Source organism: Phalacrocorax aristotelis, chromosome 3 (assembly GCF_949628215.1).
Source record: "Phalacrocorax aristotelis chromosome 3, bGulAri2.1, whole genome shotgun sequence".
Taxonomy (NCBI): Eukaryota; Metazoa; Chordata; class Aves; order Suliformes; family Phalacrocoracidae; genus Phalacrocorax; species Phalacrocorax aristotelis.
Window position 1 is genome coordinate 88,656,470 of NC_134278.1, and position 25,500 is coordinate 88,681,969.

Genomic DNA, 25,500 nt, shown 5'->3' on the forward strand with positions numbered 1-25,500 from the left:
GGTATTTGCAAAAGCATCTGCTATGTGAAGCATAGCTTCTAAATAGTTTGGCAAAGCAGAAATGACTGCATGTAGAAGTGTTACTCCCTGCCCCTTGGCAACCAAGCCATCTCTAAGTTCAATCCATGTTCAAAACACATGGGTCCAAACTTCAGACTTTGCAGGGAAAGGGTTTGCTCCAAAAGCTGCAGAATGACCAGGGGGTGCAATGTGAATTCTCAATTTGGCAAACCTTCGAACATTATGGAAAAAGTGATGTGGGTCTAGTTTTTGCTGTGAAACTTCCAGATGATTCTAGAGATTATTAGTTTAGGGGATTTGTTGAAGGAGTGTCTCACCGTGATTTCTGCAGGAAAGTTGGCTTCAGCAGCTTCCAAGCTGGAAAACTGGGAGGGCTGATAAGAATAGGAATCAATTACATTTTTTTTTGTTGAAAAGAAGAAATAACGACATTTATTTCTCCTTATTGATAGATTCTTTGGGTTTTGTTTTAAGAGAACATACATAGTAATAACAACAAATGGGTAGAGTAAGCTGCAGGGTTATAGAAAAGCATGTCTGGCCATCAGAAAAAATGAGGAATATCTTAATACGTGCTTCTGTTGAGATATACAGGGATTGCATCATCCTGTGTAACAGAATGTATCCAAACGCAGAGATAGGGCCAGAAAGCCAATACATTTCTGCCAAGAGAGTTTCTGCATGAATATCTTTTTGGCGAGGAAGAAATGCATCTCAATCCTCAAGTCCTGGAACAAATTGAGGGGTTGGTCTCTAACAGTAACTTTTCAGATGGGGAAATGACCTCAAACTGCCTCAAGAGGCTTGGCAGAGAAGGGTTGAGAGGAAGTAGACTAAAAGGAGGAGTCCTTGAGCAGGACCAAGGGCTCCCTCCTCCACTGTCATTTTGGGATGAAAGCTGTGGGGGCAACAGGGGCAGTTTCAGTGTAAAAAACCAGGGGTTTCCACTTTTAGCCCATGCCCTTGCTGACTGTGTAGAACCTGCTGCCGCAGGGTCTGCTGCACCTGCCTCTGTGTCCCCAGCAGACTTGTGTGTATCTTCGAGTTTTAAGCAGAAAATACTGGTCCATGTAAGACACTTTTGCATCTACAGTTTGGCTACAGCTCTATTTATGATCTGTGAAGAGCATGATCTGAGCCTTGTGCAGCTGCGAGACCATGCTGTTATGTGTCCATGTTGGTAGGACAGAGGCTCCTACACAAAGATAAGCATTACATGGGGACAGATTTCTAGTATATTAAGCAGCAGAAGAGCCTGTAGATCAGTCCTTACCATATCCTTACTGGCCATAGCAAGGTAGCATTAGGAGAAAGATCTGTTGTTTCTCTTACTTCGTTATCAGTAATATGACCTACATGCCTGCATCCTTCCAAAGTTGAAGTCACCCTTCATTTTGCAAACCAACTTGACTAATTTTTTTAACACTTTTTTGTATAGAGAGCATCTTTCAAGTTGTCAGACTTAAGGGTCAGGGAGGCTGGTGGACAAGGTATGGGTCTTACAGCTCCTTCTTGCAGAAGAGTGAGATGAGGCATGCAAACGTCCGAGGACTAGGTTTTTGCAGGCTGCAGTCCTGCTGCTCACTTGGGGGACTGGATCTGTCCTCATACACTGTTAGTGGCAGTCTGCCAGCCCCATCAGGTCATGGTGCCCTTGTCCTGGGGCTAAGGACCCTTGTGGAGCATCAGCCCTCTGCACAGGATAGTTTAGCATGCTGAGAAAGTTTGCCTGCCAGTATAATTGATGAAATCAACTAAATTTGTTAAAAGAGCAACCAGTCTCATCACTGGTATACCCAGCAGAGGCTATTTGAATTAGCTAAGAAATTAAATGATGAAAAATGAAACTGAACAACCCATTTATTAAACAAGAATGGGCCAGGCAATATTTGTGTGAAAGCTCAACTTTCCACTTGCTGGGAGAAGGTAGAGTTGGTGCATGCCACAGTGGCCAGTGGATGAAGACAAGTTGGGAGGAAGAAGGGGAGGGCACAAAGGCTCCGATGGACACAGTGCTGCCCCTTCTTCCAGCTCCTTGGCATGTGCCATGTCCAAGTCCTGGGTGAGAGAGGGGCAGGCACTGAAGGCCACCTCAAAACCTGCAGGAACACAGATCAGACAACACATGTAAATAGGCAACATGGAGAAGGCACAGAGGTACCAGAGGGAAAAAGGCACCAAAAGTAATAAAAAAAAAAAAGAGGAAGACTTCAAACCTGGCAGTTCGTTGGCTGAGTGCAGAGTGAGTGCAAAGCAGGTGGTACCAGGCCTGGTTCTCACCTGCTGATGGGTATAGAGCAAAGGCTGGGGTATGGACAGCATCAGACTGGGCTTGCATGGAGGAGGAAAATTCATGGAGCCTGACTTAGCCCTGCTTCACGCTTTGCACCATCAGTTCAGCCTTTGCAAAGGAGATGTGAGAGGTGCCAGTACATGTGATTGTGCAGTACAGCAGAGGAGGCTGAGTTCATACCAGAAGCAGTCTGCAGTGGCAGTGAGGATTTGCCTGGTATAAAGGAATGACATGACAGAAAAATTATCCCCTAGGAGAGGGAAAAAAGGAGAAGTCAAAATGGTGGTGGAGGGCTTACTACTGATGCACTGTGTGACAAGTGCAAGGGTGAGCAGAGAGGACTGTATTTGGGAACAGTCATTGTGCCCCACAGAAGACTCTCCCACACTTCAAAAATAACAATATATGAGCAAGTACGCACATTTTAATTAGAAAAAAATAATTATTATTACTTGTCAATAGCTTTTTGCCCAAAAAGCATAAAATTCTTTGCATTTTTGATAGAAACTCCTTACCAGGAAATCCGAATTTTTCATATCCACAGCTATTGCTGCTGATTTGGAAATTGGCAGAAAAAAACATTATCGTTCATTGTGGATGCTGTTTGAGGATAGGTGGTTGGACATGCACTTTAGGGAGCTGCAGAGGGTAAAAAATGTTGCGTCTAGACTGCCAGCTCAGGTGCCAAGCTGCTGCCTGATGCATTGAAAAGTATGAAGATATATCATGTCTTCTTCAGCTTTTAATGCCTGGAAATGCCAGCAGACCCTGACAGACCAAACAGCCATGAAGGGGTCAGTAAGACATAATGAAGCATCCACGAAGCAAGAAGCATCCTAGTGTTATACAGACATTTGGGCAGGTTTGCAGGGCATCCAGGTACTCCGTATCTCACGTTATGTTAGCTGTTTATAAATTATTCCCTAAGTTTTATGGCACACACATATTCATTTTTAATGCTTAAATACACATTAAGAATAATTTTCACTAAAGGACGATCCCTAATTCCATCAGGAGCAAAGCTAAGGAAATGATACATGCAAATTTGAGCAGGGGTTGGTACCATTAATCCCTGGCTTGTCTTCCTGGAGGGAACTCACCAGCCCCAGGTCTGTTGGAGCCTGCAGCCTGGCTGGGAGCCGAAAAGCCTTGGATGAAACCCTACCTGTGTGCCAAAGGTCCTTAACTCTCTAAACTTGCCACTCCCACACCCAAAGGAAAGCACTCACACTCTCCCACTTTCCCACAAAGACTAAATCTTTCAGTTGCCTCCCACACAAGCCAAGGCAAAGGATGGAGCAAAATGCATTTTAATGAGCATTTGAATAATCTTCGGAAAGACTACTTTTCACTGACATAGCACCTTTTGTTCAAGTGATTTATAAACATCCATTAAGCCTGACAACATCCCTGAAGGGTAATTCTTTTTTTATCCTCGGGAAGTGGAGATCTGGGATTCGCTCAAGGATAGGGCAGGAAACCCGTGGCGGGGCTGGAAATGGGAACCCCGCGTGCGGGATTTCCTCTCCCCCTCCATAGGGTTTCCTCTCAGCTCGCTAATCACTAAGAAAGATCTTGATGACCAGATGCTCATAGATAACATAGCTCAAATATTGCTTCCGTTCTGCAAATTACATGCTGGCTTGGTTCAAAGGCCAATTCCTATTCCGCCATCAGCCAGTGGCAGGGATCCCATCGAACATCAGTGGAAAGGGGACCAAGCCACAGGAGTTTGAAAAACAAAGCTAAATGCTTGAAAACTTTTGCAGCCCGACACATTTGCAGAGCACCGTGTGATTTAGAGTGTTTTCTCTTGCTTGAGAAAACTTGCAAGGCTTTAGATGAGACTGTTTCTAAAGGGCACATCCAGGTGCTTTATCCAAAACCACTGGCAAGGCATTTCCCTACCAGACAGTGTGCATGTTCCAGGGGGCAGTGACAATATTTCTTCTCTGACATCACCAGTTGAAAGGATTTATTTTCAGTAAAATAGAGTGCTTCAGTTGTGTGATGGGCAAAAAAAGGTACTATATAATTAAAAGTGGTGTTAGACAGAAAAATTAGATGTTAGGCAGATAATTAGGGAACTATTATAATTAGAATGTGCTTTTAATTTCCTAGTAGCTTCTATTATGAAAGGGATGCCCTCTGATTAACTAATATTTCCTTTAAGTAGATATTTTTCCTCTTTCTTTTGGAAAGGAAAGCTTGAGTTGAATGACTTCACCTTAAAAAATCACAGTTCATTGGGGCCCAAGTTCTCCTCATAGCAAGCCAGTTTTGCTCAACAAAAAAGACCTATACGTGGGGTTGAAACTGGCAGGGAAGATGTTACCAGTAAGATTATTAAATCACTTCTCTCCTCTATTAAATAGTGTCTTATTTATAGACAGTATTTAGTATTCTTTGTATTGAGCCTTTAAGAGAAATTATTGCTGTTAGAGCAGTGATAGCCTTAGATTAAATTTTTATTCATGCAGGTGTTATACAAACGAAACTGCTGCATATTTCTATGTGAAGTAGAAAGCCGTGATGGTTTTGAAAGGACATGGAGCTTCGGTGAGAGCTGTCTGACAGCTGCTGTTAATGAACACAAACCAGCAAGCTTCTCAGAAGCTGCTTGTCTCTCCCCAGCTCTCCAGCAGAGAGTAGGAAAGGACAGACAGCAGTCCCACCGCTTACAGCCCCATAAATCAGAGCAGCTCTGCTGAAGTTGCTACCATTATAAGTGAGTTAAAACTGGGGGAAGTGAGAGCATAAGCTGTCCTGTTCCCCTCACCTGAGCCTTTGCAGGTGCTGGTTTGCAGGGGGCTGCTGCGTGAAAGTGTCACAGGCAGATAAGGAAAAAAGTGGAAAAGGGAAATAACTTGATAAAAATGCAGCCTCCCTCCCTTTTATTTTTTTTTTATAAAGCCTAAAATTTTAGGAATTGAGAGGGAGGTGAGTACAAAAGTTCAATTTGAATGCAATGGCCAAATGTTGCCTCTTATTTGTACAAGTAGGAGGGGAGGGCAGCAGAGGAGACAGCCAAACGTCCAGGCCACTGAAAGCACTGATGCATGTTTGCGTACTATGTCATCGGACAAACAAGGCTCCTGTTCTTTCACCTAAAAAACCAAAAAGCAGATGGATAATTGCTTTATGTAGAGTCGAGAACCTTGGCATCCATCTGCAGATATAAAAGATGACTTAGTTAAAAAAACATTTGTGGTGCATCTGATTCCAACTTACTGGACATATTGTTGAGAGAAACGCTCTGAAAAAAAAGCTTCCAAATAGCCGAATGGTCGGGGAAGGGATGAAAACAAGCCCAAATATAGTACACAGGCCCTGGAGAAAGGAGCCTGGGGAAGAGGCAGCCTGCCTGAGGTTGGAAACCCCAGGCCTGACATGGACATTGCTGTGAGAGCAGTGGGAAAGACTGGAATAAGTGTTTCCAGTGTGGTGAGTGATGCCAGGGAAACGGTGTCCCCACCTACTACTTCTGGAGGGGAAGGTGGGAAGCATGTCTTTGGGATGTCTTTAGGAACTATGGACACAGAGATCATCTCTGGGATGACTTCAGAAGCCCCAGAGATCACCAGGGCACCAGCACTGCAGGAGCAGGCTCTCAGCACTGCACTGCCACGTCTACCTGGACCATCCACTCAGTAACTGGAAAAAAGCCAGCAGCAACAAAACCCCAGTGATGGGAGAAGCAGAGAAAACATCACTGACTGCTGGTGAGACTGAAGGAAGGACTCATGGGCAAAGGTCCCATCCAAAGATGGGAAACCCTCAGAGGCAGAGACAGGCTGATGCGGTGTGTACAACGGTTATGTGGAGGAGCTGCAGCTTGTCCAGCCTGGCAGGGTACCAAGTCAGCCTTTCACCGGCAGATTTTGAAACATCGTTTGCCTGTCAGCGCTAGCACACCCCTGACACGGGCACACTGTGACCTGCCACTAAGAAAAACTTCCAAGAGCTGGGAATCCTCACGGATCCACTTAACCATTTAACAATGAATGAGACAGATCCTCTGCTATGTTTTTTTGGCACACCAGCCCCTTGCCAGGGGTCAAAGGGACCGGACATTAGTGGGTTCAACCACAAAGCCTCCTGACTGACGGTGTCCTTGCTGAGGGAGATGGTGGTGTCCACGAAACCATCCAGGACCATGTTGCTGAGCCTTAATCATGACTGTGCAGACTCTGGAAGGAGAAATACTGAGCTGAACTGCAATAGATGCTCATGCCAGTGCGGATCAAGGTCATCCGACATCTCCTGATGTCCCAGGCTGGACCCTGACATCCAAGTCAGGAGAGAAATGCCTGGACCAAAGTGAGTGAAGGGAATTTGGTGATCCAAATCCATGGCCTCCTGCCCTATATTTGCAGGATAGGGGACACAGAGAAACGTGAAATGGTTTTCCTTAAACCATTGAAAAATCTGGGCTTCTGATTCCCACGGAAAGAGCCATTTGGCCTAATGATACCTTCCAGCTCTGCAGTGCCACTCAGCCAAGATGCTGAAGCACTTAAGATGTCTTAATTCATCCTCTCAGCAAATAGCCAAGCCTCTGTGCAGCAAAGTGCTCGTGGTAACAGTACAACACAATGGGGAAAATACAGTATAGAAAAATATGATGGTTTTATGTCTTTTATGTCTTATACTGCAAACACATAAAAACAATTAGGGTTTGGAGAATATTTTTTAAAAGCAAAAAGAGTGATTGGTAAGGCAGAGAAAACAAATATTATACCCCTGAGAGGGTTAGGGACATATTATTTTTCCAGTTTTACAGAAGAGAAATGCCAGATCAAAATTACTTTCTCAAGATCACACAGGGTGATCCTGACACCCTTTCTATTGAGTAGTTCTTACTCAAGGGTTTGTCTTCGTGCCTAGAGACCTACGTGTTTTAGAGACTTTAAAGCCTGCTATCCGGTGGTGTAAATTTATGGTGTATTAGCTACTCTATATTTATTCCCCACATATATATCTTTTCAAAGTAAGCTACCTCACCCAAAGGCACTTTCGGAAATGTAAGGCCAGCAGTAACACTGCTAAAAGAATTAACACTGTCCCACATAATTAGTGGTAATTAGTACCGGTCAGGACAGGAGTTAATGCACACTGGTGGACGTAAATTCTGCCTTTGTGTCCCAGTGCTGACATATAGCCAGCCTGGGAATAAGAACCCACTGGGTGTGAAAGTGAAGGGACCAGGTTGGTTATCTGATGCCTCGTGATGCCTGAGTTCAAATTCTTTCTATTCCAGACCTTTCTTCCCATCATGAAAGCCTGCACCCTCTTTTTGGCAAGGTAGCAGTTCTGCCAGTAATCCCAGAGGTATCTGATAACCCATCATTTATGTGGGTCTCAGAGGGGGAAAAAACCCCTGGGCATCAAAACTGGAGGCTGCAGCAATACAAGCAAATACCTTCAGGGAGTGTTTCATAGCTTCCCACTATGGGGTTAACTGTTTGCGGCAGCAAAACTGAATTGCAGGCTCAACAGCAAAGAAGAAAACCAATCGAAAGAAGAAAATATCAAAACAAATCCAAGCTATCCCCCTCCTGTGGGTGAGAAGCCATTGGGGCAATGGGTGGCTTTGTGTAGGAAGGAGGGTGCATGCTGGGGCACAGCTGGCACATGTGTATGAGTGCCCTCGCAATTCTGGCACATGCATGGATTCAGAATGCTGGAGCAAACTGTTTGGGAAATGGGTGGGAGGCGAAGAACTGAGCACACAGAGAAGGTACTGCCCTGCTGCTTCAAACATATTTTATTTCAAACTTTGTTTTCTACAACTTGTCCAAGGTCAGGCCTGTCCTCCTTGTGGTTGGGCTTGAGGTTTTAAAGAAAAGATGGATTATACAAAGTTACCCGGCTGCAAACACTCTCCTTCCTTCCTTCCTTTGAAGAGGATTTGCCGGAATGTAGCCCTCAATAGTTATAAATACTAGAAAGGAGAACACTTGGTAAAGTGGATGGTAAACTTTTGGGCTGAAACCCCTCATTTTTACTCCTAGATGATTGCTGTGCTTATTGAGTTCAGAAAAACAACTTAGCAAACACAAGCAGAGCCTCAGAGCACAATCACAAAGAAAAATGAACTCTTCTAACACAGAGACCGCCCGCTTCAGCTCATTAGAACAGCACTTGAAAGCCAGGTTTTATTGGGGTTTGAAGGACGTGCAGGCTGAATCACCGTAGGTGCTGGGATTGAGTCTGATTTCCAGCATCACAGAGATCCATCTGCTCCTACCATCTTCACCCAGACCTGCTGGAGCTGAACACCATTCGTAATCAGGGCCCAGCTGGTCTCTAGAAATGGGGCTTTTCCAAGCAGGAAAGCAATTTGAAGTGCAGTTTTAAATTAAGTTTTTAAAATACAGAGGTAAAACCCTGTATGGACACTTACTTTGATTTAAACCAATCTTACATTGATTTTGCTTAATTGATGATGAGGGATTCATTTGAGCTAAACAAACAGAAACTGCTCATAAATTGAAATGAAATGCTTTTTCTTCTGGGCTAGTTTTTTCTTCTTAGATAGTTTAAGGACCCAACTGAAGTTAAAAGCCAGGATATTTTTATGTCAACTAGTTTTGGCTAGAAACCTGTGGGCCTGTTTGTGCCAGCTCGTCAGGCGCTTGTAAATGTATTTCATTTTGATCAAAGCAAGTGGAGGCGATGTGACACTCAGCCCGCTGGAGAGGGACCCCCGAGGTGACGTCAGCCGAGGGAAGAGTCACTGAGTGCAGCCAATGTGTCGCAGAAGAACTTCAAAGCAGGATCCATAGGCAACCTTGGCTAGGAGCAGGGAACAGATCCAAGGGAAAACATGAGGCAGGCAGGCTTGGCTTCCTAAACAAAATCTATATTGAGAGACAGGCAGGTAAGAAGAGCTTTAGAAAAAGCACTGGAAAGAGGGAATGGAATAAAGTACACACCCTGAGGAACAAGTGGTCCCCCAGTGGAGTTTTCTTAGCAGGTCTCTTACTTGAAACTCTATGTTTTTTAATACCCTCATGAGGTAAAGTTTGTTCAAAAGTTAGTGGCCATTTGTGATGGTCTCATCATGTTCTTGGAGGAAGACGCAAATCCATCAGGAGGTGAAGAAGCAATCAAAGGAGGTAAAGACCCAGGAGCCTCACCCTGTGGACACAAAGCATGGCAGCAGGACAGCACAGGAACACTAAGCAAGGAACGTGTGTCAAGCCACATTTTGTCCTTGATGCCCACACTGTTGTTTTTGAGAATGGCTTTGGGAGGAGACGCCTGAGCCAAGAAGGCAAGGCATCCTTTCATATGGTCCCTCTCAGAAGAGCCTGGCCAAACATCCCAATGCCAGAAGAAATGAGGCAGTTATCTGCCTCCTAACCCAACCAGGCCAACAAAGGTGCCATAAGGACATCTAGTGAAGAGTGCTGCCGATGGATCTCAGCCTACATGAAGCTAAGTGACATCTCAGTAAGGAAATATTTGGGGTAACTGCAGCTCTTCTGGAAAACTGTGAAGAGAACTGCAAACACACGGAACTGTCATAAAACTTTCCAGTCTGAAGACACACGGAAAGAGAAAGCATATTGCTCACAAGAGTTTGTCATCCCAGTAGGGCAGGGGTGAGGAGGAGGAGGTGGCATTCCCAGGTATGGAATCCCAGGGCAGAAAGCCACCAGCCACTCAAGTTCAGCGAGGCAAAGATTTTTAAAGCAGAATTTGAACCGTGCAGGGAAGTCAGACTGTGGAGCTTTCCCCTAACTTATAGACCCAACATGTGCTTCTAATACAGCAACTACAGCAGAAGCTAGGGTTACTGCGAGTCTGAGTGTACTAATGAATCAAATTGTCTCTACACGACTTCAAAGGCTTTGGGAAGAAGCAAGAATAACTAGAAATGTGATGCTAATGGCAAGGACAACGTGGCTGGCACTGGTGAAACCTGGTGAGGGTCTCGTCATCAACAGAGAGGCTTAGGGTATATGGAAAAGGCTGAAAAAAATTTATCTGGTGGTGCTGTACAGCAAAGGAGAAGGAGCTGCAGCAGCCTCAAGTTTGGTGAGAATAAGAGCGAGGCAGAATGGACTTGGCGAAAAAAATGGGGTAAGCAGTATAGTAATGAAATTTAAAAAGAGGACCCAAGTAAGAAGCATTTCAAATACTAGCAAGGACATAAAATAATAGCAAGGGTTACAAATGATCAGCAATACAGACAACTATAATAAACTATAATAAACTTCAACTTGGAAACATAAAAGAAGAAATATGATCTAGGATGATATGGGAAAAATAATTTAAAGCAAGATATTCAGAGGGGGGAGAGATCTGGGTAAGGTCCAGAGCTGCTATTTATGAGTTAATGAAGAGAGGGGTGGGAACAGCTTGTCTTAAAGCACAGGCCCAAGAGGCAAAGCACCTCACCTCTGTTCCTTGTACTACCATGTAGTTTCTTTGTCGAGTCCCTTGAAAACCTTCTGTGCTTCAAGTGCTCTGGTGGTAGAATGAGGATTTCCCATCTTGCACACATGCTCGTAAGATGTTTGACTGCTACAGTGGCACCCCCAACTCCGCAAGCTGTCACACACCATTTGGCTGAGCAGTCCTGTTTCAGGGGGTGTGCTCAAGCCAGATCAAATTAAAAGGGATGGTAGAAATAGGGAAGGGGGACCGAAGTGATAGCCAGGCTAGTGCATCTCCACGGTTCGCCTTTATCTGATGGGGGGGTAAATGCATCTCGGAAAACTTCACTCCATTCTGCTCCTGATGCATCCAGAGAGGCATAAAAGCAGTGTTTTGAAGGAAGAAGAGGGGCGAGGCAAAGAATTCGGTGTCCCTAAAGTCTCCTGGGAGCTGCTTGGATGGGTAGAGCCTGCTGACATGCTTTTGTTGGCTCCACAACGGAGAGGTTCAGAGGTACTTCGGTGGTGCCTACGTGCGCTATGATGCATATCTACCTTCAGAAAGGTACAGCCCGTTTCAAAAGGTGACTTAGGCACTTAATCCTGGTGACTTTCAATGGGACTTGGGCTGGTAGGGAGCTCCCAAAGTGTGGCTTACTGCCCTCGTTTGCTAAAGATGGTTTATGTCTCTGGCAGGAATTAGGTGCCAAATGTTGTGTGGCTGTGGTGACTGTAGTGTTGAGAGAAGCAGCCAAATACCTTTGGAAATTTGAACTGAAAGGTTGAATGGTGGGATAGACCCCCTCAAAGCATGCTGAGAGCCCCCTTAGCCAAAATACAGAGTGTTCGATTGATCAAAAGTCTACCAAATGCAAGAAAATAATGTTGCAGCTGAGGAGAGCTGAGCTGATTGTTCTGCAAGATGTTTCTCTGGTTCCACTTAAAAAATAGCCCCTTTCCAGAATTTGGGTGCCCATCTGATTTCTTATCTTAGTCCCATGGCTCAGCTGAGGATAAGATCAGGTGAGCATTTTCTTTAAAGTGCAACTACAGCTTCTCAAGGAAAGCTAACATCTTCAAGGTAAAAAAAAGTGCTCTGTGGGTAAGCTGGAGGAAAACACTCCATTGATGTATCTTGGTAGGTTCTTCTGAGTGGGGTTTCCATTTGGCAACTGCAGATCTTTCTATGAACCCTTTAAACACGCCACAGAAAACGACCATCAGCAACACGTCATCACACATGATGCTCCAGATCCCCTGGGCTGTTGGAGTTCCCCATCTGAAACTGGCCCTTGGGCCTGGCTTGGTCCCTGCACATCTTGCCAGCCTCTCATTGCAGACATGCAAGGCCAACGGGGCGCAGCCAGGGACTGAGGCACGATGCGGGGCTGCCCTCAGCGTGGCTGCAAGGCTGCAGAGGAGGCGATGCTGCCACTGCCATGTGGGAGGCCCAGGGCTCAGGAGTCAGCTCCTGGGGCTGGGGCCCCTCCGAGGGGACGGGTTCACTCTGCTCAGAGGAAAGTGCAGCTTTCACTGCCTCCCTCCCCGACCCCCCCCTCCTTCTCTCCTTCCCTTTTATTCCCCTCCCTGCCTGCTTCTCACAGCTGCTGCCTTGGGGAGCCGGCCTTGGTGCAGGAGGAGGCCGCCTTCCCCTGCAAGGCTCAAGGGCGAGGGCAGCTGTCTCTGTTCCAGCCCGCAAATGGGGAGGATGGAGACGGGACAGCAAAGGGAGGGGGGCCAGCGCAAGCAGAGGATGAGCACTCCTGTCCTTGTAGGCGAAGCCCAACTCTGTGGTTGGGGGCTGACGTGGCTTGCGTGGCACTGCTGTGACTGGGGAGGTGTAGGGAAAGGAGTATGCCGTGTTTCAGTGCCTCTCTTCCAAGGGAGGTTTTAAAAATGGTTCACAAGGAGGGGTTTTTTCCTAAGTTGTCCTTAGAGCAGTCCTTTGTGTGCATGCACACACACACCCCCCCATGTATGCTTTTCTCACGGCCATCGTAGCTGGCCAAAAATTATCCAAGGGAGCTCAGAAATATACATGTATGACCACATAGTCACTTATAAGACCCCGAAGTGGAATGACAGCCAACCATCCTGGTTGTCACACACGCTTCCGCAGATCCCCTCTGCTTGCCCGCACTCCCAGACACCAAGTTGGATCCAAACCGCCTTAAGATGAGCCACTTATGCCCTAATAAATGCTTCGAAATCAAGGAGCAAGAGCAACTTGAGGGTCTTTTGCAGCCCTGTTTTTTTTTTCCTTCTTGCCGAGAGAATTGTTTGCGGGTGGAAGAGAAGGATGTTTAAACAGCTCTGCGGATCCATTTAGTAGAGTCAATACGCAATTATGCAAAAGTCTATGATAATGCACCCACAGATGCAGATAGCGGCAGATTGTGCCGTCCTGGGGGGAGCTCTGGGAGCGGGGGGTTGCGGAGACCCTGATACGCTCCCCTGCCCCCCCGGCCCCTTGCACACCCGGGCACAGATCGGTGCCCGGTGCCGGTACCTGGGGCCGGAGCGGTCTGGCCGGGCTGGGCGCGGACGTCGGCGGGGCTGCGCGTCCCAGGAGCGGGTCCCGGTGCCGTCTTCCCGCCCTACCTCCCCCGGGGCAGCCCCGGACCCCTGCCCGACCCGACCGGCACAGAGCTTTTCTCCTCATTTGACTTTTTTTTTTTTGTAATGTATAAAGCGTGGGTGATTTATCCCAGGTTTACCTAGATGGTATCGTTTGCAGAAACCCATCTCCGCGGCTTGAAGCGCGAGCCCAGCCTTCCGAGAGCCCCCAGGTTTCCTCCCGTCCCACCGCGCTTAAGAACCCCAGATCCCCGCTCCAGTTAATGCTTATCCTTTGCAATCGGCATCAAAGGCAAGCCGAAATAGTTCTCTAATGGGCTCATTAGCCAAGCTGAATACGGGGTTAGGTAATAGGGATGGAGCAATATTGAAAATTAGTTTGGAGGAAAACATCAAATGGAAAGGCTCTGACAAAACTCCGCTTTGCTCTAGTTCAGCCGAGGTACCGTCAAATACCAATATTCAATTCCCTGTGGTTTGAAATCGGGTTATTATTTGGTTAGTCGCTAATTTGCTTCTCGTACTGTGTCGCAAGTACTTTCAGACTTATTTAGAAGGGTAGGATACTTCGTTCAACTTTTTAGAAGAGGGGCGTTTATCTTTTTAATACCAGGGGCACGGGATCATTTAGTTTCTGCTTTATGTACTCCGAGGAAACTATCCGTAGTCCCTTGCTGATAAAAAATCAGGCAGGTTGTTGTTTTCCTTCAAAGAGAGCAACTTTACCCTCAGAGACGAGCTCGGAGTTGAACTTAGCCCAGCTGAGGTGGGGAAAGTCTCCCGGAAAAAAAAAAAAAAAAGGTATCGAATATTTTAGGCTAATGTCACCCTCTGTTGAACTCTGGCAAGTGGCTCTGAGGGCAGGGAGCTGTCGGAGTTGGTCGGCTACAAGTGGCAGAGGGGTTTGCTTATACCTTCATTTAACTTATTTAAACCCCCCTATTGCTCAGCTACGTGGGTGTCTCGGCTTTTTAGGCTACGTGCGTGCATGTGTGTGCCTTCAGAAGCGGCGCTTAGAGATCTTTGCTTCTAAAAAGCTCCGTGGAGTTCACGGAGACTACTAGATTTTTATCTGCCCGTAGAGGCGGCTGCTGGCACTGTCTGTAAATACGGCAGAGGCTTTGCATTTCACAGCCCCTCCGTGCGTCTCGTCCCGCAAAAGTCAAGGGGTTTTTCTAGAGGTGGGTTGTGTTTTGTTTTGATTTTTTTTTTAAAACTAAAGCAAAAAAATCTTTTTTTCTTTTTTTTTTTTCTTTTTTTTTCGTCTCTCCTTGAACTTTGTTTTTTCGGACGAAAGCATCCCGGAGGAGAGCATCCCGAGCGCCAAGAGAGCAGGGAGAGTGGAGCGGGGAATTGCCCAGCTCGGCTGCATCTGCCTGGGAGCATCCGCGGCTCGGGCACGGCCAGAGGCTCCTCGCGAACTTAAACCGGCAACGTGTGTGCATCATCTAAGCCGAGACTAACGCTGCGCTGGCGCAAAGCCCACTCCTGCCACCCCACCGACGAGCGGCTGCTGTCGGGGCATCGAACCGATCGCCTCCGCTCCCCTCCGAGAGCACCCCGGGGCGGGAGCTGCTCCCTGCTCCACGCCCGCTGCCGGCTAGTGCCCGAGGAGGTGGCTTTCAACCATTCGCTAATATTTACCTCCTTCTTTTAAATTTTTTTTTCTCCCCCTCTTCTACATATTTAGCTGATGTCCAACTGCTTCCCACGGTAAACTCAAACCACCTTTACCGTATCCCCTCTTAACGGAGCTGAACGCTTCGCGCCCTGCAGTCAATGAAACCCCCAGCACTTAAAAGCGGAGGTTTTATGCAATTATACAAGTGTAGCCGGAGGAAATAATAATTGCGTCTACGAGTTTTCTGTCCGGGGCGGCTTTTCTTCTTCGTCTACCGAGAAATTTGGCGCCTCCGGCCCTTCCAAATTGCCGAAAAACTGTACTTTTTCTCCCGCAGAAAGTTTGAAGGCATTTGTGGTTGTAGTTTCCCCGTCGCCCAGCAGACGGCACAACAGCTCAATCCTTCGGGCGCAAAGCAGCCGAGCAGCTTCTTTTTCTTTAATTAAGCAGCCAGAGTTTTACCCAGCAATTATTATTATTACCATTATTTCATTCAACGAGAAGTATAGTGATATCAATAGCAAAGGGAGGAGGGGGCTTGGCGTAGGCCGGGAGCAAAGAAAGGCGGCGGGGAGCTGGGCTTCCGTGCAGGTACCGCTGCAAACGCGGGAGCGGGGCAGCGCTTCCAAACCAACACGGATGAACTTGCGGCCCCTCGATCGTGCGAGAAAAGGAGGGGGGGGGGGGACGGGACACACGACCAACCAAACCAAAAACTCACCCCCAACACTACGGTGCTGCCGGGCTCCGGGGTTATTGTGGGGAATTTAGGCAGAAATTGCCTAATCGTGGTGTGCAATAGGCCGGCGCCGGCGGGCAGGGGCTCGGCTCAGCTCTGTCTAGCCCGGGTTACCCCCAGGTGCCACCGCTGGGTAAACCTGGCAGCAGCCGCCGCAAGTGTTGGCCCTGAAAGGCTTCTTTTGTGCGTGCGTGCCTTCCCTCCGCTCCGCCGGAGGAGCTGAAGTGACAAAAATCCCGGCCAGTAACTCATTTCCCAGTTAATTTTATGAAAAAAAATTTATAGCGGTGTTTAGAAAGTTTTAAGACAACCGTAAATTTTATCGGGAATATTTTATGAAGCCCTCAATTTAATTAATAAAAGACCCCCATAACTTTTGCAAACGTCAGGGCCGGCGGTGGGGCGGGAGCGGGGGCACCGGGGGGTCTGCCGGGGCACCCCCTGCCCCCGGCCGGGCCGCCGGTCCCGCACCGCCCGCCCCGGGCTGCCGGCGGCACCCAGGGCCTCCGGAGCGGGCTCACCGGGAGCTACCACCGGGCTGACTCCCCGGCCGGACCGGCTGCTCTTTGTGCTCAGCAGCGGAAGCGGGCGAGCAAACCCCGAAAATCCAGGGGCTGCGCTCGCCCCAGCCCCGGGCAGTTAACCTCCTTGTACTGTCGCTTCCCCCCCACACTGTGGCTCTGCCCTTTAATAGGTCTTTAAACAGGTTTTTTTTCCGCGTTTTCCCCCATCCCTCTCTCAGCCGTTTCATCAGGCTCTGAGTTTTCGGGTATCTCCGCACGTATCGCTCCCCCCCCCCGGCCCCCCGCCCTTATCTGAAGCATTCCTGGATTATCTCTCGGCCGCCTTTCAAACGCTTTCTTCTGCGGTTTCTTGTTTGTTTGCCTCTTCTGGTTGTTCCTATTTCAGTTTTCAAATTTCAATATTAATGTTGAAAGAGTACACTTGGATGCTAATTTTCCGCGTCCCCCCCTCCCCCCCAAAATCCCTGCTAGGAAGGCGGCAGGGAAGCCAGCTAGAAAACATTGGATTGTTCCTAGGTATGACTAATTCTTTCCTTAAGCTGGGAAATTCAGCCTGATTAAAAACCTCATTTATTATCCGATAAGCAAATGGACCCAGATTCCACCTCGTGGAGGAGGCTCCCTTGCTCCCCAGACGCCTGAGTTTTGGTTTTGTGGGGGTATTTGTTTGTTTGTTTTCTTTTTTTTCCTTTTTTTTTTGGCTCAGCTCGGCGGACCCCTCCGCGAAAGGCCCGGCTTCAGCCGAGGGGGGTCCGAGGGGGCTGTCGGGGCCGTGCAGCCGCGCGCAGCGCTCCGCAGCGAGGCCGCTGCCCGGCCCGGGCGCCCACCCGCCCCCCGCCATCGTCCCTTTGTATTTTTATCCCTTAACCCTAATTCTTTCCCCCCTCTCCCTTCTCCTTCCACCGCACGATGGGGAAGCGTCAATGGATGCCTGCAAAACAAGTTTGGGGGGGGTGGGGGGGTGGGGAAAAAAGAGCCGCTTTGCCTAAAAAGGCAGCGGGGCGCGATGCTGCGCGGGTCGGAGCCGCCGCGCAGCCCGTCAGCCTCGGAGGAGGCTCGCCCAGGCAGCGCGGAACTGTCCCTCTACCTTTTCCCTTTTAATAGATGATTAATTGCTGCCGGATTAGTCTTTTTTTCTTTTTTTTTTTCTTCTTTTTTTTTTTCTTTTATGGTCGGTATATTGCAAGCGGAGAGGCGCGCAGCGCAGCTCCTCGCAGCAAGCCCGAAGAGTAATAACTGTTTGCTAATTGTAAAATCCTTATCCAGAATGAGGTTTGGGCAAACAATTTGTACTACTGTAATTACATTGTAAAAGTGTTTTAGGCTGGGTTGCGCTGAACTAATCATAAGGCGGCCTGGTAGAGACGCTTAAAAAGGGGGGGGTTCTTAAATTTTTACGGGGGGAAGGAAAAAGGGCCGGGGAGAGGAGGAGATTTGCGCGTCCGGGAGTTCAGCTGCAGCCTCCCCCCGTGAGATGGGGAATCGTTACCGAACGCCGTTCCCCGGGTAAATACATCCAGAGATCTACCCCCACGCCCGTGAGTCGGCTCCCAGTACGGACGCATGGGGTGGGTGGGTGTGGGGTTAGTGTATTAAAATGGCTCTTACCTGAGAGGTCTTTATTTCCCTCGCCGGGATAAGAGGCCAGTCCCGGCAGAAAGAGGGGGGGGGACGGGGGACACACACGGGGTAACACCGAAAGGGGTTTCCCCGAAGTTTGAGATGTGGCGGCGGGGAACAAGCCGGCACCCCCGCAGCATCCTCCCTACCTCGAGGGTTTTACCGGAGTAACACCCACGCCAAATCCCAGCAGCTCACTCGAGGACCGCCGCACCGAGCTACCGGGGCTTCTCCCTCCTGCCCGAGCAGGCGATGCGATAGGGCCGGGTCAGCTCTCCCGGGGGGGACTTCGCTCAGCCCGGTCGGCGGTTTAACGGGATGGAAAGGATTTCTCCGCTCTTAAACCGGCGGGGACTCGCGGGGAGGGATGGCAGTGCTTTTGGACAGGGACGGAACGACGGCTACAAGGACGGCGGGCACCGGCCGCGCCGGGGAGGGGGATCCCCACGCGAGACAGAGTGGCTGTGGACTGCGGGGAGGGGGGCGGGGGAGGAGACGCGCAGGGGCGACCCGCGGGCAGCTCCGCTACCCGCAGGGTGCCCCTGCGCGCTCCCCCCACCTTCCCGGTGTCGCGCCGGTCCGAGCCCCGCTTCCCGCCCGGACCAATGGGGGCGCGGCGCGGGGCGGCGCGGCTCTGATTGGTCGACGGCGGCGTGGCGGCGGCGGCCGGGGGCCGGGTGAGCTCACTCGGCCGGCGGCCGCGGGGGGAGCCGCCGCGGGGGGGTGGGGGTGGGGGGGCGTGTGTATGTGTATGTGTGCGCGGGGGGGGGGAGAGCGAGAAGCGGGGCGGTGGCGCCGCCAGACAAAGGGGACGGGAGCACCCCCACAGCCACCCGCGGGTGTGGGGGGCGGACGTGCTGGGGGGGGGGGGGTGTGCGCGGAGGGCCGGGGTGGGTGTGCGCGATGTATCCTACCCCGCGAGGCGGGGGCGCGTCGCTGCGCGGCCGCGGTACGAACGGCGCGCCCCCCTGCGCCGGTGGCGGAGTTGCTGCCGCCCAGCGCATTGTGTAAGACGCGACCTGTTATGGCCACCACTACTTCCGGGTTCCCGCAGTCTGCTCCAGCCCGGCGCTGCGCTGCGCTCGCCGCGGCGGCGGCGGCGGACACCCGGCAGCAGCGCGGCCCGCGGCGGCGGCGGCGGCGGCGCCTCCCCCCCCTCCCTCCCTCCCCACCCCCCCGCCCCCCTCCCCGCCGCCCTTCCTCCCCGCGCCCGCGCCCGGCCCGCCTCCGCCTCCGCCAGCCTCGCCCGGCGGCCGCGCAGGGGCAGAGCGAGCCGGCGCCGGCGAGGAATTAGGAGCGATCCGAGGAGGAGCGAAAAAAACCCCCCATCATCATCATCATCATCATAATAACCATAATAAAAGGAGAGCCGGCGCGTTAGCGAGCCTTTTTAATTTTTAATTTTTCCCCCTCCTCTTCCTCCTCCCTCCTCCTCGATTTTTAATTTTTAAAATTTTTTTAATACATTTTTTTTTGGGTGAGTGCGCTCGAAAATTAACATTTGAGGTGTCCTGCGCGGTGGGAGCACACGCAGCGGATCATCATCAGTCATTCACCACCTTGACAACCTCGCCTGTGATTGACAGCCGGAGTGGCAAAAAGCCATGAGACTTGGTAGTTGGGTTTGAGGGGCACTTTAAAAAAAAAAAAAAAAGAGAGAGAAAAAAAAAACACCCTGATTTGGGGAAAGGATATTTGCTTTCGCCCCGCTGCTGTCTTGGAAACGAGAGGGGAGAGAGAGAGAGAGAGACAGGGAGAGAGGAAAGAAAGAAAGAAAAAAGAAGGAAGGAAGGAAGGAGGGAGAGTTGATTTTTTTTTTTCTTCTAATTTTTTTTCCTCCTTTTTTAATGCTGAGTTACCGTATCGCTTCGCTGAGATCCAGCAAGCCGAAGATTTTACTCGATTGCTTTCATTGCTGGCGACGCTAAGGGATTTTTGCATTTTTTGGGGGGGTGAGGGGGGGGGAACTTCGCGTTTCTTTCTTTTCGCACTGGCCTTAAAGAGGATATATTAGAAGTTGAAGTAGGAAGGGAGCAAGCAGGCCGATGGCGCAAAGGGTACGTATTAAAAAAAAAATTGGATTTCAAATGTGAAATAATTTTGAAACGTGGCTGACAGAGACGCTGCGAAAAAAGTTTCTTTTTCTCCCCCTCACCCCACCCCCCCTTTCTCTGGAGCAGGGGCACAAAGCGGTGTCCTGGAGCGGGAGGATTTATCAGTTGTAGGCTTAAAACCTGTATATATATATATTGCTATTTTCTCGATTCTTTTCTTCCCCATCCCGGATCTCTGACGAAATAGGCAAGCTTTCTATACATTAATGACATGCAGGCATGTAAGTGAGTATGTCTGAGCCTCTGTATTTGTTGGGTTTGCAGCTCTAGTCCTACCAATGTCTTTTTTAAAGTCACCAGTGCTTGAAATATTGGAATGTGTGCATGTCTCGGAGAGTTTTGCTGTGTTGGAGATGATATACCGCTTCACTTGCCGAAGAGAACTTCGAGCTGGGAGCAAACACAACTTTTTTTTTTCTTTTTTCCTCCTTCCCCCCCCCCCTCCTTTTTTTATATTCAGTCGGAAAAGGTGCAGTGCAGTGGGCAAGAAAGAAATAAAGAAAAAAAGCTCTTTTAAAAACAAAGTCACTTTAATTTGAATTAGAGGTTACCAGCATGCACTGCCATGTGTATTGTTGTTTCTATTTTGGATGCGATCTCCTTTTTTTTTCCTTCCAACTACCCCCTAAATTGAAGTTGTATTTTCTTTTTTTTTTGGGGGGGGGAAGGAAAAAATCAGCCGGAGTCGGGTGAGGAGGGAATTTGGGGAAGGGGAAAAGCCCTGGAAATAAGTTTTCTTGCCTAATTTGCCTGTCGCCCCTCCGGGTGCCGGTTGGGAAAGAAAGTTCCTCTGCTGACAACTTGCCTTTTACTCTGTCGGTCCAAGCAAGTGTCAGGGATCTTTAAAAGTGTTTATTCACACCTTCGCTTTTAATAGATGAAAAGTGGCCGTTTCCCCCGCTGCCTGGGAACCGCGGTAGCTTTCACTCCTTAATCTTTAACAAAGAAAACCCTTTTTAAAAAAAAAAAGTCATTCCCAAAATCCCGAGAGCCCGGGAAGCGTTTCCAGCCTTTCGGCTTTAAAAAGTGCGTTCGCGTAGAATTGCTGGAAACCCCAAAATCGCTCTTTTTAATCTTTTTTTTTAATCTTTTTTGTTTTCTTTCTTTCCTTTTTTTTTTTTTTTTTTTTTTTTTTCCCCGCTGCGTAACTTTTTGCATCCTGGCGGGGATAGGTACCTGCCTTCTCAGCGGGAAAAGTTTAGCGGAGGGAGGCTCGGGCTTCGCGAACCGCTTCTTTTCAGCAGGGGGGCTTTGGGAGCTGTTGGGATGGGGATTTTTTTTTCCCCTTCCCCCTTTTTTATTATTATTACTGTTATTGCTGTTTATCATCACGATGGCCTCCCCTGCGCCCCGGTCCGGGAGGGTCTCGGCCCAGCCCGGCCCGGCCCCGCTGCTCCCGGGCCCGAGGCGCCGTTTCCCTCCCGGGCCCGGTGGCTGCAGCCGCAGCTGGACGGGGCGGGGGCAGAACTGGCGGCGCCGAGCCCGGGCGCACCCCGGGGTCGGGGGGTGTGTGCGTGGGGAAGCGGCGGCTCCCCGCGGGTGGGTGTGAGGGGGGACGGGACACGGACACGGGTGCGGGGCTGCTGCCGGGGGCGCTGCCCCCCCCCGCCCGCCGCGCCCCCCCTGACGCTTGTCCACTCTCTCTGCCCCGCAGTACGACGAGCTGCCCCACTACGGCGGCATGGAGGGGGTGGGCATCCCCACCACCATGTACGGGGACCCCCACGGCGCCCGCCCCATGCAGCCCGTCCACCACCTCAACCACGGGCCGCCGCTCCACTCGCACCAGTATCCGCACGCCGCCCACGCCAACGCCATGCCCCCCGCCATGGGCGCCTCCGTCAACGACGCCCTCAAGAGAGATAAAGATGCCATCTACGGGTAGGTGCCGCCTGAGGCTCCGCGCCCGCGTAACATGCGCGAGATGGGCCGTGGGGTGCGCGCATCCCTGCGCGGGATGGGGACGAGGAAGGGCGGGCCGGGGAGCGCTGCGCGGGAAGGGGGGCTGCGTTCGTGATTTTTGGGTTTTTACTGTTATTTTTTTAAAAGGGGGGAGAGAGAGGGCTGGGGCCCCCCTGGCACAGGGAGCCGCGTGGGGCTGCAGAAAATAGGAGCTTGCTGGAAGAGCAGCAGGCATCACCGCGGGGAGGAGGAGGAGGACGAGGAAGAGGAGGAAAATAATCCCAGTGCACAACCTGCGCAGGGTGGTAAATCTCCGCACGGAGTTTGGAGCTTTTCGCCCAACTTTCCACCTTGTTCGTCTCTCCTTATGCTATTGAAAGAGAAAAACCACAGAGCTGCTTCTCTCAACTCTTTTACTTTTTTTTAATTCTTCTTTTTAATTTTTAATTTTTTTAACTTTTTATCTGACAGCATTGAACACTTCTCAATGCGGCAACTTGCAAAGGAGTTTCTAGGCCGTTGCGATGGGAGCTGATGGGTTCCGTGGGGCGGCAGATGCTTTTAAAATGCATCTGCCCATCTTGAGTTGGAGGGGAAGTTTTAGATCCTTTTAAAATCGCTCTCCAAACAGTGAGGGGAAGGGAAAGGGAGAAAAAAAAAAAAAAAAAAGAAAATCACGTCATTCGGGTTCTTTATCAGTTTATCAGAAATCTGTAGAGTTCGTTAGAACTCAGTGGTATATGTTACCCGGAATAATAATAAAAATAATAACAATAATAAAGAAAGTATGAAGCCCTGGAAAAAAAAACTCCCTGTTATAAATATACATATATATGTGTGTGTGTGTGCCCACGCTTATTTATTTATTTAAATTATTAAACGGCCGAGGGAGCCAGATGCACACGCAGCCTTTCTCCCAGGGAGGCTTTTAAAGCTGGGAGAGCCCAAAAGCACCTGGTTCCCCCCGCGGGTCGGGGCTGCAGAGCTCCGGGGGGGCGGCGGGCGGGCAGGCAGTGAGGCATCGGGCAGGCAGCCTGGCTGGCCAGCGCCTGCCGATGGGTCGGCGTGTTTGGGGGTGGGTGGCTTTGGGGGGCTTTTTTTAATTTTTAATTTGGATGACGGTTGTTTCTTTTTGCTTGTTTGTTTTTCTGGGATTTGGGGGTTTTTGTTTTTCCCTTTGCTCCTGGCAAGTCCTCCAGCAGAAAATGGGAATTAAAAGCATGAAAGGCAGAAGTGTACATCCAGAAATTTTAATTTATTAATTATTTTTTCCTGAAGACAACGAAAGTTAATTCAAAATGGCTGCTGGAACTGGCTTGGGTTTTATTCTTAGCTTGTCCTAAAGTTGCATTAACAATATCTGGGGCCAGATAATGCTGAAAGGCCGGGGTGGTATGGGGCTGCCGGCTGCGGGAGGCGGCGGGGGGTGCTGGAGCCCCCCTCGGCGGGTGCCCCCCTCCCCAGTCACGCTGCTACGGGACTAACTGTTGTTGTGTTTGGGTTTTTTTTTGTTTCGTTATGATATTTTTTTCCCCCCCTCTGTGTGTGTGACTATTGTATTTTCTTTCAGACACCCCCTGTTCCCTCTTTTAGCACTGATTTTTGAGAAATGTGAATTAGCTACATGCACACCCAGGGAGCCCGGGGTAGCGGGAGGCGATGTTTGCTCCTCTGAGTCTTTCAATGAAGACATAGCAGTGTTCGCCAAACAGGTCAGCAAAACCGGGTTGAAACAGTAAAAGAAAAAAAAAAAAGAGGGGAAAAAAATCCTAACGAGAAAAACAAGTCTCTTGTGGAGATAAAGATGCGCGTTTCCCCCCTCCCCCCCCCTTACTGCAAGAGGCAAAAAAATCCAAAACAAAACCCACCCCAAAACCCAACCAAAAACCCAACCAACCAACCAACCAACCAAAAAAATAATGGGGAAATGTGGGCGTTGAGCACCCCTCAAAAGACCCGAAGGGCTTGAAGCGGTCTGTGCCCAGGCGGGAGTTCGCTGCGCGGCTCGGGGAGCCGGGCCGGGGCTCTGCCCGTGAAGCGGCTCTAGAGGTGTTTTTCGGTGTATTTGATTCACTTGTTCAAGTGTTTGGCTGATGTACTAAATCCAGCAGTCAGGGCTTTGCACGGAAGGTTACATAATGGACCCGACAGTGTAATGAAGCAAGAAATATTAACGTCTGCTTTTTCTGCTTCCATATTTCAAATCTTTTTTATTATTTCCCCCCCCCCCCCTTTTCCTCCCCTTTCTTATATTTAGATCCGAGCAGAGAAACCCCTCTTTTCCTCTAATCCTGAACTGGATAACTTGGTAAGAGTTAACAACACTTCTTCCTCTCCCCACCCCCCACCCCGCCACCCTCCCTTCCCTTCCCATTTATTTATTTATTAAACTTCTCTGCCTTCTGGAGAGGTGGTTTGGTGGTGCAAATTGACAATTTCTCACGTGGATTTTTTTTTTTAATTCTTATGATGATGATTTTTAGAATTACAAGTAAATACGGTGCGGTAATTGTGTGGAAGTAACTAAAACCCCCATAAGGATATCCCTAAAGAAAGCCCCATCCAAGGGGGAGCTTGCGGGCTCCATGGTGAGCTCGCCTGCCCAAGAGGAGCGTGGATTTATCCATACTGCAGTCAGCCCATCCACGTACCTTTTAAGCAGCTCGATGGCAAACGTAGAGGATTGCTGTGGCTGGAGATGCACCATTGGCTAACCCACCGAAAATGAGGTCTTTAAATGAGGTCTTTTCTCTCTTTCTTTCTTTTTTTTTTATTTTTTTCCCTTAAGGATAAACAAATCTTTTGCCTCTGCTGTAGGAGTCTTGCTCCGGCTTTCGCGAAGCGCGGAGCCAGCAATGGTGTTTAGAGGTTTGTTGGTTTTTTTTTTTTTAAAGAAATGTTTATGATCCGTATAATTTAGTTGCTTCGTTGCAATAGGGATTTTTTTTTTTTTTTGGTTAACTCTAGATCGCTTCTCGTTAAACAGCACACAAAGCCACCGCTATTAAGTTTTAGTGTTATTGCCATAAATCAAAACAACTTTTTATTTACTACTAGAGAAAAGTCAAGCTACGAAGTGCGGCAGGGGCGGCTGTGGGAAATATCCCCAAATCCAGGAATGAAATAAATACTCGTGTTGTTTGTATCTTTGCAGATGATTCAAGCCATACAAGTATTAAGGTTTCATCTGTTGGAATTAGAGAAGGTAATTTTTGTGTGTGTCTCTCTCTCTTTCTTCCTCCTCCGGTTCAGTACTGCTGAAGTTCAGGCTTCTGGTAAATTTGCATAAATGTCTTTCTTTCTGGTAATTAGTGTCAAGACCAATCTTGGCGTCCATTTCTCTTCGCAGTTTAATTACAATTTCAGCCTCTAAAACGGGGCTTTCGAACGCCCAGGCCTTGTGTTCATTGTAATACTTTGCTGGCTTTGTATAAATAGTTGCAGTTCTGTGGTGCCGCAGATGAGACTCGCGATGGTTGGTTCAGCCAAACCCCTGAAATAATTTTTTTTTTCCCCCTCCCCCCCAAAAAAAAGTATTTTTTTCGTGGTGGTGGCAAGGAAGAGGCTTTGGTTGCAGTTAGTTGGAATGGGGATTTTTTTTTTTTTTTTTTTTTTGTAAGAGCCATCTGCAGGTCAGGCTCAGGGCACGGATTGTCCTGTAACATTTCGCAGAGACAAAGCAGAGTTGATAGTTGTGTCTGT

At 49.2% G+C, this 25,500-nt stretch overlaps 1 protein-coding gene and 2 long non-coding RNA genes across 8 annotated transcripts in view; 1 reads left to right on the top strand and 2 right to left on the bottom strand.

Annotated features, from left to right (window-relative positions):
• Window positions 1-1,863: 1,863 nt before the first annotated feature.
• On the bottom strand, window positions 1,864-18,284 carry LOC142055027 (uncharacterized). The gene is made up of 3 exons (XR_012659771.1): window positions 17,771-18,284; window positions 2,238-2,527; window positions 1,864-2,120 (listed from the first exon to the last, which is right to left on the bottom strand). It is a non-coding gene; the product is annotated as an uncharacterized LOC142055027 (long non-coding RNA).
• Window positions 8,059-16,441, bottom strand: LOC142055028 (uncharacterized). Its single transcript, XR_012659772.1, has 2 exons — window positions 10,724-16,441; window positions 8,059-9,177 (listed from the first exon to the last, which is right to left on the bottom strand). It is a non-coding gene; the product is annotated as an uncharacterized LOC142055028 (long non-coding RNA).
• A 134-nt stretch (window positions 18,285-18,418) lies between the features above and the next one.
• MEIS1 (Meis homeobox 1) overlaps window positions 18,419-25,500 on the top strand; it is a 109,868-nt gene continuing 102,786 nt past the window's right edge. For 2 of the 6 annotated variants that reach the window (XM_075088400.1, XM_075088398.1), the window contains exons 1-5: window positions 18,840-19,839; window positions 21,551-21,777; window positions 23,369-23,510; window positions 24,056-24,106; window positions 24,953-25,003. In XM_075088400.1, coding sequence (XP_074944501.1) covers window positions 19,828-19,839; window positions 21,551-21,777; window positions 23,369-23,510; window positions 24,056-24,106; window positions 24,953-25,003 — 483 coding nt within the window. In that variant the 5' untranslated portion in view covers window positions 18,840-19,827. Of the gene's footprint in view, window positions 18,460-18,839; window positions 19,840-21,550; window positions 21,778-23,368; window positions 23,511-24,055; window positions 24,107-24,952; window positions 25,004-25,500 lie in introns of those variants that run through there. The other 4 variants (XM_075088399.1, XM_075088402.1, XM_075088397.1 and 1 more) reach the window with 4 other exon arrangements.